Genomic DNA, 15,317 nt, shown 5'->3' with positions numbered 1-15,317 from the left:
ACAGTGAATGGATTGACACTACAGTGGTACCTCGGGTTACATACGCTTCAGGTTACATACGCTTCAGGTTACAGACTCCACTAACCCAGAAATAGTACCTCAGGTTAAGAACTTTGCTTCTGGATGAGAACAGAAATCGTGCATTGGCGGCGCAGCGGCATCAGGAGGCTCCATTAGCTAAAGTGGTGCTTCAGGTTAAGAAGAGTTTCAGGTTAAGAACGGACCCCCAGAGCGAATTAAGTACTTAACCCGAGGTACCACTGTACTTACTGGGGTACGGAGACAGGATGGCTGCTGTAGCAAATAGTCTACCACAGTTGAGAGCAATAGAGTGCTGCAACCACAGGGATGTTCCTGTGATATTGTGAGGAGCCAGAAAAGTGGAAATGACTTTTGGAGAAGGAGGGACCTGGGTAGCAGGTTATGCTTCTGAAGGACAGGGTCACCAGTATATGAGAATGGTCTTGAGCACAGGTTGGTACTGGTAATTGCAGCAGCAGATTGGGCTGGCCGAGGTAATTCTGAGAACTAGGAAGTGAGACTTCTTGCAGTTCATAGTAGTAGGCTATAGATAGATTTCCCACCTGAAGAGACTTCTAGAGAACAAAACTGATTTATGATGGCTTCCATGGTGGGAAGGGGAGCAGAAAAGGCTAGAAAGTGATCATAAGCCAGAAGTTTGTATTCCTCCCAAAACATATTGTTCAGGAGAGAGTGAGGATCCTTGACATTGCAGCCCTATAACTGCTCCTACACATCTTTTGAGAAGTCATGTACGGGAACTCGAGCACAGACAAGGCTTTTCACAACCTAGATTGAATCTGTGGATGGTCTAATGCAGTACCGAGGCAAGAAAGGAGGTGCTAGAGGATGCAGAGAAGGTGCTAATGTTCTTCAATTTCAGCCAGGAGGTTGAAGCTGGGTAGCTGAAAGTGAAGATACTAGATGTGAGAAGTTAGGAGTGATATACTAGGATGGAATATAGATGTGCACCTGGCAATAGCGGACCAGATTGAGTCAAATATGGGTTTGTTGCATTTTGTACCAGGATTCTGGTGTAGGAAAGGCATAGCAAAATGGGGAGCGAATACAGATGAAGCATAATCATTATGGGCAGTCAGGCCAAGGCATAAAGCCTAGGAATAAATCAGCCCCCACCCCAAAGCAATTCGAAGAATAAGGGAGAAAGAGAACGTTGTGGGTGGATACAGTGTACAAAAAGTGGTATCGGCACTGGAAATACTGAAAAAATGTTAGGTGGACTAAATGAACTGTTTCACTTGAGAAATACTATTCTAGTTTCTGGGAATCCATTGGTGAAGATTTCAGTTCACTTTGTTGCCGCAAGAAAAGGATGTTAAGAAAGACATACAATATTCCATGGATCATGAAATGAAGTTGTATTTAAGTGAATGACTAGCCTAGGCTTTTTTTTCTTCTGTTTGGTCTGTGGATATGAAAGAAATGAGTATGTCTGAACCAAAATTCTTCATTTTAGGAAAAAACTAGAATCTGAACTACAAAACTTCTTTGATGAAGGAAGTGAATGGCTTTTGGACTTGTGGGGCTTCAGTAAGTACTTTCTCATATTATTTCTTGATTAAACCAGGTCTTTATAAATATTTATATGCTGATGGATTCAAAGTAAAATTGCACATGAATAATGTAACTTAATATTATGAGATGGAAGGTTTTGTCACCTCCAAACCCATTCAATTTGTCATCCTGGGTGCTTTTGCTTGGACAGAAGAAAACAAACCCTGGCTGCGAATAATAATAATAATAATAATAATAATAATAATAATAATAATAATAATTCATACCCCGCCCATCTGGCTGGGTTACTCATAAGTGTGGAGTTGAGAGGGTGAGAAGGGAAATCTAGTGCTGTTTCTCATAGGCACAGAGGTAGGTAGAGGTAGAGTTGGAAGGGACCCTGAAGGTTATCTAGTCCAACCTCCTACAATCCAGAAATCTCACTAAAGCATCCATGACAGGTGGCCATCCAATCTCTGCTTAAAAACCTCCAGTGACGGAGAGTCCACCACTTTCCAAGGAAATCTGTTCCTCCGTCAAAGGTCTTCCTGATGTATAGTCAGAATCTCCTTTCTTGCAACTTGAAGCCATTGGTTCGGGCCCACAAGCAAGTCTTTGGGACAGCTCGAAAGAATGAACTGAGGGCTTGTCCACGCTTCTACTTATCCCATGCCTAGAAAGCACGGGTCCAAGTGGTTTTGTGTTTGCCCCACAGCATGCCCCTAGAAAAAGCTCTCTTTACTGCTGAAACAGAACAAACAGCAATCTGCGAAAAACCCAGTTGCCATTTGGTTCAATCAGTCAACCATGGGTTTTCCTGGGGAAAAGCAGTGTGGCACACAGAGACTTGGACAAGCCTTGAGTGATGGAGTCCTCCTCCAATGGCCATCCACAAGATTACCAAAAGGAGATGGATAGGCAGGAATACTGTGCTCGCTCTGTTTTATTCTTTGACAAGCCTGTTGTTGTTGTTTAATTAAGAGAATTAATTTGCTGGAAAAGGCACACTAATAATTAATTGTCTTTTCTTAAACCCAAGCAACGATCCTAATTTGTATTTAATTTATTATAGAGTATCAGTTATCAAAGGAACTGGAAACATTCCAAGCAAACACAGTACAACCTATCTGGCAGCTTAGGGAAGATTTGAGGTACCGCCTATTGGAATGGCAGGCCAACTACCAATGCCCAGAATATCAATTTAACCCAGATGCAGTGTTGGAACAGGTTGGTTTGTTTGCTTGTGTCAGTCACCTGTACCCATATTTTCTTGTTCTGCAGATAGGAATGCAGAACCTGTTAAACAGAATTATGCCATTGGGGAGAGCCAGTCTGGATGGTGGCTAGAATGTTGGCCTAGGGCCTTGGGAGGGCCAGCTTCAGATCCCCACGCTGCCAGAAAGCTCAGTGGTTGACCTTGGGCCAGTCACACACAGCCTGATCTGCATTGCGAGTGAGGCAGATCCTCACGGTGAGGCTAAAGCTGGTGGGGAGAAGCTTCCTGAGCTTATTGAAGTGGGTTGGAGGGAGAATAAAAATGCAATGTATGAAGTAGTGAGAAATGCCAGCCACAATGATGCTTTTATATCACAATATTTCACAAAATCAGGTTGCATTTGTGAAGGAACAACAGAAAGTAGTTTTGGAAAAACTTAACCTGGAGAAAGAAGCTTTGGAACGAGAGCTTGAAGAGTGCACCAATGAAGTAAGAATATGAAGACATTCATTTGTTTGAATTTAATTGCATGAACAAGAACTCTACTGAATTTACAGGTTAACGACTTCTGATTTTTATTGTAGGCACTGGCATGTTCTTCAGGAGAGAGGCCTGCACTTTTTTGCGAGATTCCACCACAGTTATTGGCCTTGGAATGCCCATATCCTGATTTGAAGGCTTCAGTGTTGACAGAATTTCACAAACTGGCAGATGAATATTGGTTGAAGTTCCAAGAGATTGATCAAGACTTAAAAGTCATATCAAGGTAATAGAATCTGATGTCATGTTTCTTCAAGGGCTAGGCAAAACGTTTGGGTATTGAAGTCTTCTGATAGGGGGGTTGGATTTACATTACATCTCTTTTGTTCAACACAGTGGCATAGTTGACTTTCTGCCCAGCTCTAGGGGATTAAATAGTCAGTAACTGTTTGCACAGCTGAGAGAACGGGCTCTTTCTAAAGTGCCTTGTCTCAAACAATAAGCGAAATATTCAAGAGGGTTAAATCACCAGAAGTATGGTCTGTGATAAATGCCTTTGTGTTTGCTATGGATGCAGTCCTTTCATTCCACACCCCATTTTGTAATTATGCTAATTCATACTGAAATTATTATTTTTATTTTACTTGAAGAAATCTGGATCGGTTGCTCATACAACTATTAAATCTAACCTTTGCACCATTTCACTAAGAAGTGCAGTCTTCTCAGTTTTTACAATCCTGTGTTTATATGCAGATAGGCAGGCATGATGGGAAAAGCCTAATCCAATGTGGTGTGACTTAGTTGCTGTCACAAATTCAGGGACTTGAACCATAATAGTTCAAAAGACTTTTTAATGTTAGGCAAGTTTGTCATTTCTACTACCCCAGCCTCCTATTTCTGGAATACAAATATGAACTGCGAGTACATTTTTATATTGATGTTGTACAAACAGGAGTACTTCTGTGGCCTTTTGAATGGTGGCATTTGCTAATCCCCAACATGAAGAATGAATTGAATAAACAGCTTGAAATCCCATTTTCTAATATGTTTATTTTCTTAGCCTACATGCATACCAGTTGACTGCTGGAACAATTAAAGCATGCTGGCTTGCACCTAAAAAGAGTCTTTATACTATCTTAGGAGCATCACCAAAGCCTCTAGTCATGCAGCCCATGTGCCTTTTGTGTACTAAAGCATTTTATATCCACTTAGACAAGAGGGCAATTGTGACATTAACAATTTCTGCTTGGCTGTATCCATAAAAGGGTCCTAAGAAGAACACTTAGTCTTCAAGGAAGTGCCTAGAACATTCCAATATTTCTTCATGATATGGCAGTAAATGTCCAAGCCCTTTCAGTTTACTATCTAAATATTTGGTGTTCAATAATCAGTGTAATATGCTTGACATCTTTCACCACAGTCATAATGCTTGACCTCAAAGTCATATATATATGGCCTCTGGTTTGTTCTTTTATGTAATCATAGACCTTTGGAATCAACTAGACTTCTCCAACATGGGGCCCTCTAAATATTTTGGAGTACAGTTCCCATAATCCCTGACTGCTAGCCACATTGGCTGGGCTGATGTGAGTTGTAGGCCAGAAGCTCTGGAATGCATCAGACTGGGGAAGCCTGGTGAGCTAGTGGTCTGCCTGTATAAGACAGCTTCATGTTCTTACCCTCTTTGTATGCGTTCACACCCCTTCCTTAACCTCTCTTATTCCACTTTAAAATTCTTTCCTACAAATGACGCCTTGGCTGTATCACACACAATCTATCCCAGACTGAATCTATCCCAGCACCTACTTCTGTGGGGACTGAATCTATCCCAGCACCTACTTCTGTGGGGACTGAATCTATCCCAGCACCTACTTCTGTCCTATTATCATAGTACCATTGAGAGTGTCTTAACCTATAGTATATTATCGTGGTATGGGAGCAGCTCTGAAACGGATAAAAAAGCTTTACAGAGAACAATTAAAATTGCCCAGAATGTTATTGGGCTCCGACTACCAACCCTGGATGAGATCTTCACATCTCACATTTTGAAGAAGTCACATAATATCCTAAGAGATCCCACCCACCCTGCTCACAACTTCTTTGAACTATTGCCTTCGGGCAGAAGATATAGGACAATGAAAACACGAACCACACGCCTTCTGAATAGTTTCTATCCAAGAGCTCTGACTGCACTAAATAATGATCTCAGGGCCAGTTGCAAGGTTTAGCAAGCAGAGAGTAGGAAGGAATGAGATAGGTTTTAGGTTATGTTTTAGGTTTTAGGTTATGTTATGCCTTAATAGGTTATGTTATATTCTGGATTTTATGTTTTTATAGATTATGTTTGAATAGGATGAGAGTGTCGGAGATACGTGCAAATGTATATGTGAACCCGGTCTTTGGGTGGGTGTTTGATTTTCGTTGTTGTGTATACTGTGTATATACGGACAATGACAATAAATTTATCTAATCTAAAAAACCGGGATATAAAAAACTGCATGTTTGTTACTGTCGCATCCCAGAAACGCAACAAGGGAAGGCATTGTCTCCTTGTGTAAGTGCTGGAACCATTATGTCACTTCACGTGCCACTGTCACTGCACGGTGGAGCAGAGGACTGGGCTGTGAATGTCCCTGGTGTCGTGGAAGGCTTAGAGCAAGGGCAGGGAAAGCTTTCTTTTGCTAAGGGTCCCATTCCCTCCAGGACAATCTGCCAGGGGCTGTATGCTAGTGGTGGAGAGGATCAGAGCTAAACATTGGGAGAGTGCGCAGCATTGCAGAATTGCACAACACACACGCACACTTCATTCCCATCTCTGTTTTGACTCCCTCCATCAGCACAGGTTAGATCTGATCACTTGTGGAGGCCTGTCCCTCTCTTTTCATTAAAAAAAAAAATTCTTTCCCCTTTTCATAATTCTGTTCATTTTTGGTTCCATCCATTTCAGTTTCCTCCCCCTGCTGATGCCCCCATCCCTGGGTTTCTCCTTCTGAGCTTCACTGCTAGGTCCCCCAACCCCCCAAGCTCACTGTATTGCAGTCACATCACCCTCTGTTCTACCTCTACCTCTCTGTGACACACACACACACACACACACACACACACACACACACTGCATAAGAAGAAGCAGTTCTGGAGGCCTGGTGGGGAAGAGTGGGCCCGCAGCAACTTGAAGATCACAGATTTCCCACCGCTGCCTTAGAGGATGCACCAGTTAAGAAGCTCGACAAAACCAATATTGTCGCTCTCAAACAGGAACCAAAAGTGCACAGAAAACTCCTTGACTCCACTCAGATGCCATGAAGTCCAGTGCCATATAGCTACTAATGGCGCTATCCACACAATGGAAAAAACATCACTAAAGCTTTCATGTAGAAATTCCATTACTTCTGTCACTGTTGAAAGTTGCCAGAAGGAAAGCTGCCGCAAGAAAAAGAAATATATTTTTGGGAATGGGGGAGAGCATTGCTTCACATGTTAGTGAACAGGAGCTGTGGAAAAAGAAAAAGAAACACCAGACAGAGGGCAATGTTTGCATAATGGGTTTTTAAAATACTCCTTATACCTATCATGTTAAACCTTTTCCTGAAAAAACTGTTTCATATCTGTTTTTTCTCCCAGCCATACATCTTGTAAAAGCCAGAGTAAACCTTAAAAAAAACTTAGAAGATTTTGAACAAGCATAGGAAGTTGTTAAGCGCCAAACAAAATTAAAACCGTATCTACAGTATCTGATTATGAAGTCATCATAGATTAGCTTAACTTGTAAAAGCAGCTCCTGATGATCTCCAGTCTGACTTGGGTTTTTTATATTCTAAGATAAACTTTTAAACAACAACAACAACAATTTTATTATTTATACCCCGCCCATCTGGCTGGGTTTCCAGTACATTCTGTACTTTTCTTCAGAAAAAAAAAAAAAACCAAATAGAGTGGATGGATTTTTGGGGGTGTATTCAGCGCTTTAAAAAAAGAAAAATAGGTGCCGGTACTCACCATAAAGTTGTTAAAGCAAGTGCCACACTTTTTAACAACAAAAAAGAGGTGCCATACTGTGTACCATTGAGTACCCCCTGACGAAAGCACTGTGTGTACTCTTTTTTTTTTAAGTACTGTAACAACAACAACAAAAGCACTGTTATGTATTGCATCACATAAAAAAGTGCAGTCCTGTACATTACTTGGAAATAAGTCTCACTTTGTATGAAGGGGCTTGCTCCATGGAAAGTATGTTTCGGATTACAGCCTTGCAGTTCAAACCTATACATGTCTATTCCAATGGAGCTTACCCCCCAAGTAAGTGAGTATAGGATTGCTGCCTCAACTTAAATAGAGGAAGTTCAGTTGAAATTGACAGGATATATTTCAAAGTAAATAGGATGGCAATGTTGGTAGACATTTCGCATGGACATCAATGCAAAATAGTAATGATAATAACATTAAGACCAGCAGTATATAGTGCTAAGGAGTATGATATTCTACTTAGAGTAATTGATGCTGTTGCAATCAGAGAGAAGCTGTGTCAGACATAAAAAGCACCAAGTCTAATCTGGTGGAAAAGCCACTCAACTGTGATTTCATTAGTATTTTTAAAATATCCTAATGGAATAAAACTGTGTAGGAGACAGAGGTGCTTTACCCATTACAATAAGAGGCAAAAAGTTGAAACTTCATCATGCACACACCCACACACCATTTTTGCTGCTGCTTATAATGTGCAACACAGTCCTCCCTGGATTAAGGGAGGGAGGGTAAGAGTGGGGGTTACTAGCTTTGCCTCCTGTCACTATCTTTGTTGCCTTCCATGAGATGGAGTGTGTCTGCAGAGGGAAACTTGCTGTCCCTGTGTAAGTTCCAGACATGATTTAGGAAACCAGGAATCTGCACCATGTTGGAAACCTACAAGACCAGAGCAAGCTGCTCACTGTAGGTAGTTGTCATCCCAACTCCAGTGAGTAATGATGGGGATGAAGTGGGTGGTGCTGTGGTCAAAACCACTGAGCCTCTTGGGCTTGCCAATCAGAAGGTTGGCGGTTCAAATCCATGCAACAGTGTTAGCTCTCGTTGCTGTGTCCCAACTCCTGCCAACCTAGTAGTTTGAAATCATACCAGTGCAAGTAGATAAATAGGTACCCCTGCAACAGGAAGGCAAACAGCATTTCCATGCTCTCTGGCTTCCATCACAGTGTTCCGTTGTGCCAGAAGCGGTTTAGTCATGCTGGCCACACAACCTGGAAAGCTGTCTGTGGACAAACGCCGGCTCCCTCGACCTGAAAAGCGAGATGAGTACTGCACCCCAGACATCTTTGACTGGACTTAACCATCCAGGGGTCCTTTACTTTAATGTCAGGTTGCAGGGCAGGGATCACATACTCATAATTTCTTTCCCCTCTAGCTTGATTATTTAACCCTGAGAACAAAAGCTTGAGTAGAACTAAATAGCACGTTAGACTTAAAAATCTAGGTCTTAGGATGGGTGACTACTTAGATTCTCCATTCTGTCCACAAGAGATGTCCTATGATTTTCAAAGTGGACTGTGTTGCTGATTACAAAAAGTAGCAAAAATGAAGGGCTCTTGTCATTTATACACTACAGTACAGAAGGCTGAAGACATTTTCATGCCTTGGAGGAGAAAACGCAACTGGTGTCCCCATGGTAGTAAAAATATAATAAAACCTTTTGGGTGATCAAAACCTTTTGCCTAAGGTGTTCTGTCTTCCGGTACCTCTAGGCTTGCAATTTGATCAAACATCCTGCATTTACAGCCAAATGTAAGTAATAGACATAGTGCATCACCATTAAACCTTGCAGACAGAAAAAATAACAGAAACAAATTCTCTTTTCCGGAGTGGGGAACATGCACACACACAAAAGAGTGCTGGGCATGTGGTTTTCGGGGCAGCAATTGACAGTTCTCTACAAAGTCCTTGCCCAGCCCTGCCTCCACTTCTTTCCATGAGTTTCCCAAATCATGTAAGTACTGTATTTTTTGCACCATAACACTCACTTTTTTCCTCCTAGAAAGTAAGGGGAAATGTCTGTGCGTGTTATGGAGGGAATGCCTACGGGTGGCATGCCTACGGATTTTCCTCTTCTAAAAACTACGTGCGTGTTATGGTCGGGTGCGTGTTATAGAGCGAAAAATACGGTACCTTCTGCTAGGGCTTCTTCACAGCATTATTGCAGTAGTGCTGCTGCTGCTACTCTTCCTCCAAAGCAGAGTGGGCCTAGATCATAATGCCAGATGAGATACAGCCGAGCATAGGATGAGACCAAAATTTTTGTAGTATGCTACTGACTATGCTCCTGGAGCCAAATTTTTGTTGGCAACTAACCTATGTCAACAGATGGCTGTGTTTGGATGATCATATCTTGGCTTAATATGCTGAGATAGGAATGAGCCTTTTGGCTGCACACACAGCCTCTTGTTCTTCTTTTGGTGTGAGCATGCAAACAAACAAGCCTAGAAGCCTGCCATTAACTATAGTGTCCCATTTGCCCAAACCAGGAAACTCTGGTTAATGGTTTCCAGACAAACCAGAATATTAAGTCAACTTCAAACCATAGCTTAATATCCTGGCTGGTTCCAAAGCTGGTTCCAACGAAATGGGAAACTATAGTTAATGAAAAAAATCCTGGTTTGTTTACTTCCACCACAAAAGAAGGAGCAAAGGGGCAACATGCCCCTCATTAGGCACATTCATATCAGTGCTTATTTAGCTGAGATACGATCATTTGAATCAGCCCACTGTTGACATCACTGTTCTGGAAAAAAAAATATCATTGTAATAAGTGATGTCTCTGGTATCTAAACTGCTTCCAAGTTATTCATACCTCTTCTAAAGTACTTTGAACTCAGGGCTGTGTCAAGGAATTCTACTGTACCAGCTCAATAACTAGCTGTTTCTGGTACAGCAATCAACAATGACACGGTTGACATATGGGGAAGCTGACATCTCAGTTGGAGTTATTGTTGCAGTTTGTCTGGCTGCAAATTCATTGAAACGGTTCATCAAATTTACATTGTCCTACCTATTATAGAGGGTAGCAGGGGATTACAGTCTGGGGAGGGTCACTTCCCATAGGAGGTTTTTATGTTCTTTAGAGGGTGTAAAGCCAGGGATTAGCTTGGGGTAAATCTGATTCAGAGGAAATATAAAGCAGCTGCCTGCGGGTGTTTGTGTATAGGCGCACTGCCAAGCTTCAGTTCTGAAACCAAATAATGGTGGTAGATTATTTTTTTCCGTAATGGAAAAATGAGAGCTATGTTCTAAGTAAGTGCCAAGTTTCATATTTGAAACACATTTTTGGTGTGGTGGTGTTTTGGTTCACTCCTAATGTGTGTACATAGATCATGTTATTTAAGGTAGCACTTTCTCGTTTTGATTCTTAATGGGGATTAGCCTGATTCAGGACAGTTTGCAGTCAGCATATAGAAGATCAGCATTTATAAACAAGGCATAGATTCCCTAAAGATGAATGTGAAAAGAATGCCTTACTAACACCTCTATGATAGCTTTACACTACATTTCTTTCTTTTGGATCTTTCCCCTTAGCCAAGCAGCTCAGGGTGGTGACCGAGAGACAGTAAGTTGTGCAAGGCTACCAAATAAGCCGGGAGTGGAGAACTACCAGATGTTGGTGAATGGTAACTCCCATAAGCCCCAGCAGGCATGTCCAATGACCGGGAATGATGTTGGTTGTAATTCAGCAAATGTGAGAAAATACCTACTTAAATGTGTGTTTTTAAGAGAGAGAGAAAAGAATTCAGATCAATATGAAAAGGGAACAGATTGGGCTTGTGAATGGACACATGGGAAGCAACATGGACTGGACTTACCCATCTACTTATCCCTAGGCAGCACTGCTTGTCACGTGGCAAAACTGAGCTGCCAAACCTCTGTTTGCCAAGATCAGGGGTCAGCAAACATTTTCAGCAGGGGGCCGGTCCACTGTCCCTCAGACCTTGTGGGGGGCCGGACTATATTTTGAAGAAAAAAATGAATGAATTCCTATGCCCCACAGATAACCCAGAAATGCATTTTAAATAAAAGGGCACATTCTACTCATGTAAAAACACGCTGAAATTTATATTAATTCTCTATGTATGGCGCGACTGATGATATTTTCACTATGGTTATTTTGTCCTTTTTTGTTGTGTGTTGAGCAAATAAATAAATAAATAAATAAATAAATAATTCACTGATTCCTGGACTGTCTGCAGACCGGATTTAGAAGGTGATTGGGCTGCATCCGGCCTCTGGGCCTTAGTTTGCCTACCCATGGCCAAGATAGTAAAGGATGAGGGGCGCTTGTAAGGAAAAATCAATGGGGGAGGAGTGTGTGCATGCGTGCATCCATGTACATATGTTTAAAGCAGCCTTGAAGGCCTTTGTAGAGGAGAATAGCAAGTCTTCCTTTAGCAAGTGTCTGGGAGAACTGTGTTTAGCTTTGTAATGTGATCTAGATTGGATGTAGAGAACCTAGTTTCAGACTGAACTGTTTCTCTACTTACCTCACTGTTGGGGCCTGTACCAGGTTTGAGGAAGCCCTGGTGAAAGTCGCTCTCACCACCAACCTTCACCCTGACATGTCCCCTCTCCAGCAAGGATGAGAAGCGGGTATTACACTTTTCTGAATTGTAATACTGAGCCTGCTTCAACACCATTAAGAGTAGACCTATGTTTTAGGCTAGTTAAAAAATACTGAAAAAATGATTAACAATCTGCACCATTCAGTGGCTAGGCAAATGACTCCTTGGAATAGAAAAGCTCTAAAACCAATGAGGACAACAAAGGGTTGGCAGTGGTTTGAGATGCATGCTTTTAAAAAAATTACGTTGAGCTATAATTGTGTACATTTCAACGTTGACACTAAATCTGCTCCCAATTAATACTGCCACTTGATATATTAAAATGTAATTAAAGAAACTGCTATGATTCTCGATGCACTTTATGTCCAGGAAGATATATTGCTTTCTGGTATTATGATCTGAAAAGAAGCTCCTGTAAAGCCTCTCGCTTTAGAGAGCCATTAGGCCTGCCCTTTAGGTTGATACGTTCAGTTTTAAAGTGACAGTATGTGAAAACTGCCATAGCAGAATATTTTCCTATTCCTTTCAGCTACTCTTGAATGTGAGCTTTGATTTTTCAAGTATTTTAAAAAGCTGTGCACCTGACATTTGTCTGTTTATTCTATTTTAAATATTTTTAGACTTTTTATTTAAAAATTAGACTTAGGGATGTCAAATATGTTCTGTCACCACTAGGTTTGGGCCAATATATCAATTTCAGTTTCTCTCATTTCCAGTTTTAAGTTCATTCCTCCACCTTTCTGCATGTTAGCATTTTTTAAAGTTCTCATGAAAATTTGTCAGCATTTTAGGACAAATTTCTCTTAATATGCACATTTTGTATGTAATTTTGTATAATATGCACAAAGCATATTTCCCCATATATTTCTGTTTTCTCTGCGTAACACATTTTGTATGCATATCCACAGATAAATGCATTTCTATGCACACTTTAATATATACATTTTTCTGTACATTACTTGAGTGGAGAACTACATTGCAAAATTTGGAGAAGTGCAAATTTTGAAGGTTGAAAACTGAAAACAAGCACTTGCATTTGGGACATCAATACTAGTGATTCCAGAGTTAGATACATGTGGCTACTGCTAAAAATTGCAGCCCTGTGTTAAGTTCATGCCCCTCTCCCCATAAGGTTTAAACTTATGTCTCTTGACACTATGTTTTGCATTTCTCTATCCCTGCATCATTGGCTATCTCTGGCTGAAGTATGGAAATAGCAGTAGACTATGGGGAGAGGGATCTGATCCAGGGCTGCTGTTTTGACAGGAGATCCATGTCAAGTGTAACATGTAGTTCTCCCTGGAGAACTGGCCCAGGATAGTACAGTTCAGACTTGTTTCTTCATTTGCTGTGCAGAAGTCATACTTGGTCACATCGTCTCAAGATGCCGCACCTAGCCATGCTCTAGATAGATGTAATTATTTTGCTTGTGTTTTTTCCCTTGAATAAGAGAGTAAACATGTTGGCAGGTTAGGTTAGCCATTCCAACTATTAAAAGCCTTTGAGCAAAAACAGACAGACGGGAGTCCTAAATTGGGCTGGAGAACAGCAGAGCAAGGCCACTATTGCATCTGAAGCCTTACCACTCAGGCCAGCCAAGATGGAAGATGGCGCCCCCCCCCTTTAAACAGGTTCAGGAAAGGGGCCCAGATCAAGCTTCTCACAAGCAGAATAGAGCAGCTTTGGATACAGCAGTTCCATGGCTGGCTCTGCTCCACCCTCCTTCTGTAATGACCCATTTTGGGGTCCTGTGCAGACTACAGCTGGTGGAAATCCTGGTGGTAGCTTCTCAACCACGTGTACTTTCAGTAGGCATAGCAGGGGCTTCTCAGAATGGAGCCCAGTGAAGTCCAATGGAGGGATACTCCTCTCACCTCCAGCAGCGCACTAATCAGGGGTTAGGATGGCATTGTCAGTCAGTTTTCATAGTAGATAAGTACTTTGCTTTCTCTTCCCTTTTGAGTGCACTGCCTTTGTTGTGGTTCCTTGTATTCCTTCTGAATAAGTGTGCTCTGGTTAGTTCCTTGGCTAATGATACATTCTCTAAATGTTCTGTGCCCTCTATTATGTCAGTCTATTTAAGAAGGTGATTTAAACTGAGTCGGACCATTGATCCATCTAGTTCTTATCAATTACATTGCCTGGAAGAGCCTCTCAATACTTTCTCAATACTTTTCCAGCTCTATCTGGAGATTAAGCCAGGGTCCTCCTGCATGCAAGCAGGAGGTCTACCACTGTGCTCCATTTATGTACCCCTATCATATGTACCCCTCTTTTCTGCTATTGAAGACAGGCCTTGTTGGGGCATGGAATCTAGTCATTAAAATGTCTTGAGTTCTGTAGGAACTGGTTTTAGCCTGTCTTTTGGATGGATTGTATTTTGTTGTCTTGAAGTTAGCCCTGGCCCATGGCCTGTTCCATTTGGTCTCTTTGTGTATTGAATACTTTGTGAAGAAAATGAATCTAGACTGAAGGGAGTTGAACTTAAGTGTATGTCTTTTGACGGCTCTCTGAACAGAAAACAGAAACTCTATTTTTATTCTTTAAGGGCTGCTCCGCTCCAATGGCGTCACCTTTGTGTTCTAATTGATTGACTCCTTTTGTGGCCTCCCCCCCTTTCTCTGGTGTTTCATTTGATGGTTCAGAAAGAAAGAAAGAAAGAAAGAAAGAAAGAAAGAAAGAAAGAAAGAAAGAAAGAAAGAACTTCTTCGCCAACGTGGCATTACTTTTGCAAAGCAGAAAACAAATAGGCCACCACTGGATTCTTACATTGCCCATTGGTAGCAAACACAGCAGACAACTGTGTAGACTGAGGGCCGAGGTGACAGCAGCAATGACTTGCCAAACCTTTACAAAGGGAAAGCTGTGCATCTTACCAACAATGATGCACTCATAAGGTCAGAGACAGAGAAGTGCTGTGCGTGCTGGAAATGGGAGGGAGGATCGCACATTTTCTCTTTAATGGAAACCTCTGGAGAAAAAATGGTTCTAATCAGAGCAGGCATTCTAGTCACTATAAATAAATTCTAAGACAATAGCCTATAAGGACATACAGTTTCTCAGTCATTGTACAGTCATTGTATGTGTTGTTGTCTTACGTCTGAGCACCATCTAATACTTAATATTTGGAAGATAATTTGTTATCAAATCCTTTTAGCTGGATCAGTAATGAAGAACAGCCTTTCCTTACTCTTTTTTCTTTTGTTTTGTTCCCTGACAAAATCCAGACATCAAATACCTAGCTTAAAATAAAAAAGGATTGTACCTTAGGATAGAAATGATTCTAGGGATAATTGATTTTCATTTATATTACATCATCCTCTCATGATGTACTACAGTGCTATGGCTGTCTAGGCACTGGTGGCTGGGGACACGGGTGGCGCTGTGGTCTAAACCACTGAGCCTCTTCAGCTTGCCAATTGGAAGGTCAGCAGTTCGAATCCACGTGACGGGGTGAGCTCTTGTTGCTTTGTCCCAGCTTCTGCCAACCT

At 41.5% G+C, this 15,317-nt stretch overlaps 1 protein-coding gene across 6 annotated transcripts in view; it reads left to right on the top strand.

Annotated features, from left to right (window-relative positions):
• Positions 1 to 15,317, top strand: part of CCDC148 (coiled-coil domain containing 148) — a gene marked incomplete at its 5' end in the record, with an annotated part of 106,305 nt that overhangs the window by 43,986 nt on the left and 47,002 nt on the right. For all 6 annotated transcript variants that reach the window (XM_081187503.1, XM_081187499.1, XM_081187501.1 and 3 more), the window contains 4 exons: positions 1,499 to 1,572; positions 2,609 to 2,763; positions 3,146 to 3,241; positions 3,337 to 3,518. In XM_081187503.1, coding sequence (XP_081043629.1) covers positions 1,499 to 1,572; positions 2,609 to 2,763; positions 3,146 to 3,241; positions 3,337 to 3,518 — 507 coding nt within the window. The remainder of the gene's footprint in view (positions 1 to 1,498; positions 1,573 to 2,608; positions 2,764 to 3,145; positions 3,242 to 3,336; positions 3,519 to 15,317) is intronic.

Source organism: Podarcis bocagei (assembly GCF_964188305.1).
Source record: "Podarcis bocagei genome assembly, chromosome: 1".
Lineage (NCBI taxonomy): Eukaryota > Metazoa > Chordata > Lepidosauria > Squamata > Lacertidae > Podarcis > Podarcis bocagei.
This window is presented reverse-complemented; position numbering and strand designations above follow the sequence as displayed.